The sequence below is a fragment of the Asparagus officinalis genome, chromosome 2 (assembly GCF_001876935.1).
Source record: "Asparagus officinalis chromosome 2, Aspof.V1, whole genome shotgun sequence".
Lineage (NCBI taxonomy): Eukaryota > Viridiplantae > Streptophyta > Magnoliopsida > Asparagales > Asparagaceae > Asparagus > Asparagus officinalis.
In genome coordinates, this window is record NC_033795.1 from 19876174 (window position 1) to 19879320 (window position 3147).

Here is a 3147-nt window from a genome sequence, read left to right on the forward strand (position 1 = left end):
TGCCATATAAACAAAAGTTTTCTCTTTTTTCCATGCGAACTAAACACAAGAAAAATAAATACATTGGTTTCCCATCATTTTTTTTTGTGCGAACCAACGCGAAACAATCTATTTCTTGAAAAAGTTTGGAAAACTAAAAACTTGTGTTTTTGTACATGGAAATACATTTCTCTATATCTAGGAAACGAACCAAACAGCCCCTAACCGAAAAGCGGAAAAAGTTATCTCAAGATGAATATCGGCAATTAATTATCGGATTTGAAATGAATCACAGCCCTTCAATAAATAATAGACTGATAATGATAATTTTAAAAAAGACTCTCTATTACTGATTCTTCCAAAAAAGAAGCTATCAGAAGATAACAATAATGAGAACAAAGTAATGGAGCAATTTGGCAATTGAAAGCACCACATGATCATTGGAAACAGAGACTGTGCAAACTCTTGTATGCTCTCGCGCCTAACATGGCTCATAACGGATCAAGGACAAACCCAGTTGGGCCCATTCCTCATGGCTCCCTAATAACAACACTAAAATGTTATGGCAAGTCAATCGCATAGCTACAAAACTGAGCTCAGATACGTCCAACGTTGACTTTCTCCATGATGTTATCACACATGTTCCCTGATACAAAACTGCAAGAAATACAATGCACCGGACATCTATAAAGAGCCAATTGATGAATGGAGTTTAATATCACGATAAATCTCAGTAGAAAGAATATAGCGAGTCGTAGACATAGTACATAATGATGCATTTGATGAAGTATGATAGACACATAATCTTTCAAACTATTTAATACATTATATATACATATAGTTCATTGTTCAAGTTCAAATCCAAATTAAAAAAAAAAAAATTCAATCATGGTAAAATTACATTATTGCATCAAATTGTGCTCGTATCAATGAAGCTAAGTATCTGGTGCACCGAATTCACAATATCTTCTGCACTGCAGCTCGTTTCACCCGTAATCTGGTAAACAACTAAAAATGATCAGTACATATTAGCTTCAAATTAAAGTTTAAATTCTAAAGAACTAAACTTCTTTTTTACCTTGACATTAAAAGAGTATAGCACAGTCTGCTCAATAGTGGTTATGTTAGTATGCAGTATACTAAACTGCATGTCCTCAAGCGCAGCAATGGTCTTAATAAGCTGCTGAGGCCTCCTACGAGACAATATCTTGATCAGCGCATCGAACCCAAGAACCCTGACTTCGATATTGGCAAGGACGGACTTGTTCTCAGCCATGTCCTCTTGAAGGTTGGGGTCGAGATCGAGGATTCTCATGGTGTCGTTGTCTGAGCAAGGAAGAGCGAGAGGTGGGAAGAAGGGTTGTGAAGGAGGAGGAAGCAAGGGAGGAGCTTCAGCGGGGTTTCTTGGAGGTTCGTTGCCTCCGAAGAATCTTCGTCTTTTTTGTGATTCTAAGCATTGCAGGAGTTGCTCTAGTTCTCGCACGAATTCTATGGCTCCTCCGATTATTGAAGCTTGATCTCCCTATAAAAAGTTTGGGGCAAGAGAAAAATACAATGAACATAAGTATATATTGTGTATAGTTCCCCTAGTATTATTTTGATAGTTTTAACAGGAAAAATGATAAAGTCATGCATCTATGCAACTTTTCATTTAAAAAATAATGAACATGAAATTTTTCTTAAAATTAGGAGAGAAGAGAAGATCAAGTGTATTAATTTGCTTGTGATATGTAGAGGAGTAAATATACGAGTTCCCCCATCTTGCTAAACCCTTTTAATTATTTTACCCTAAATAGCTCATAAACATGAACATGAACTGTCAATAGTTTCCTTTGAAGATTTCAGATTCTATATATATCTCTAGCAATTCTTTTCATTTTTCTATCCTACGTAAAACTAGAAGGAACATTAAAAAAAACCATCATAAGGAATGTTTGTCCGTGTAAGGATCCTAATTAAATGCATGAAGTGGTGATATTTATGTAACTCACCCTTTGAACGTAAGATCCCGGCATGAGAGACCTCAACACACGGAGATGCTCATTCATCTGCCTTCTCCGATTCCTCTCCACCGCGATATGCGTCATCCTCTGGCTCTCCACCTCCTCGCTCGTCTTCATCGCTCTCGCCCTCTTCCTCTTATTCTTCACCTCTAAATTGTTCCCACCAATCTTCTGGCCACCACTAAACCCTAGCTGTTCTTGCATCTCGGATAACCTCCTCCCTTCTTCCTCCTCCTCCTCATCCTGCAGAAGCATCTGAGGTTGCGGCGGAGGAAGGGAATTAATCATGGAAGGTCCCTCTTCTCCATGCGTCTGCTTCTCGTTCATCAAGTTGAACGATCTCAACAAGTAGTTATCGTCCTCGGACAGGTTTTTCGACTGGTTGAGGCCGAGCTTCGGGCCAAAGTCTGCGAACTGCATGATGTCGGCGAAGCTGAGCCTGTCAAGGGATATCTGGTGCTGCGGCGGCGGAGGATGGTTGCTGAGCATGTAGTCCACCATCTCGACACTAGACTCCGGAGCCTGAGCTTGGTGCACAAAGTCCTGCGAGCAAAAACAGGCTAAGAAAGATACAGAAAGAATGAACTTCTACGTACTGATCAAGTAAAGGTTTACATGTGATCGACGTACCGAGTAGCTTTCTTGTAACTCCTTGTCCATTGTGTGTGTGGACAAGCTAAAGTTTTACTACGAAGAAGAAGACAATATAAGATTGGAAACTGAGAGTCAATGAGAGGGTTGAGGGATTTTAGGTAAGTAGAGAGAATGGGGTGAGGAGATCAAGGACATGGCTCTCACTTTTTATTAAGGGGGTTTTGCATATATACCCCTAGCATATTCCATATTTGCAAGCTTAACCTCAAGATCTTGATATTTGGAAAATTATCCCCCAATTTGCTCAGGTTTATTCTTTTTACCCCTTTTACTTAACAATTTTAGTTTTTTAAACGGGATATTGTTGCAAACCTATTGGAAATTAATTATTGGAAATTTTGACATTGCCATGTTTAAACACTAATATTCTTAAGTGCGAGCAGCAGAATGATCCAATTAGCCAACACGGTAGTATTAAGGGGTAAGTATGCAAATTAATACCAAGAGGTAACTTTGCAAATATTAAGGATTTGAGGTTCATATATGAAAGAACCCCTTTTAGTTATGAAAA

General features: G+C 38.7%; 1 protein-coding gene across 1 annotated transcript; it reads right to left on the bottom strand.

Annotated features, from left to right (window-relative positions):
* On the bottom strand, positions 834-2728 carry LOC109829443 (transcription factor FAMA). Its single transcript, XM_020396563.1, has 4 exons — positions 2613-2728; positions 1971-2525; positions 1058-1501; positions 834-976 (listed from the first exon to the last, which is right to left on the bottom strand). Exons 1-4 carry the CDS (start codon positions 2640-2642, stop codon positions 890-892), a joined length of 1116 nt encoding a protein of 371 aa, XP_020252152.1. The 5' UTR covers positions 2643-2728; the 3' UTR covers positions 834-889.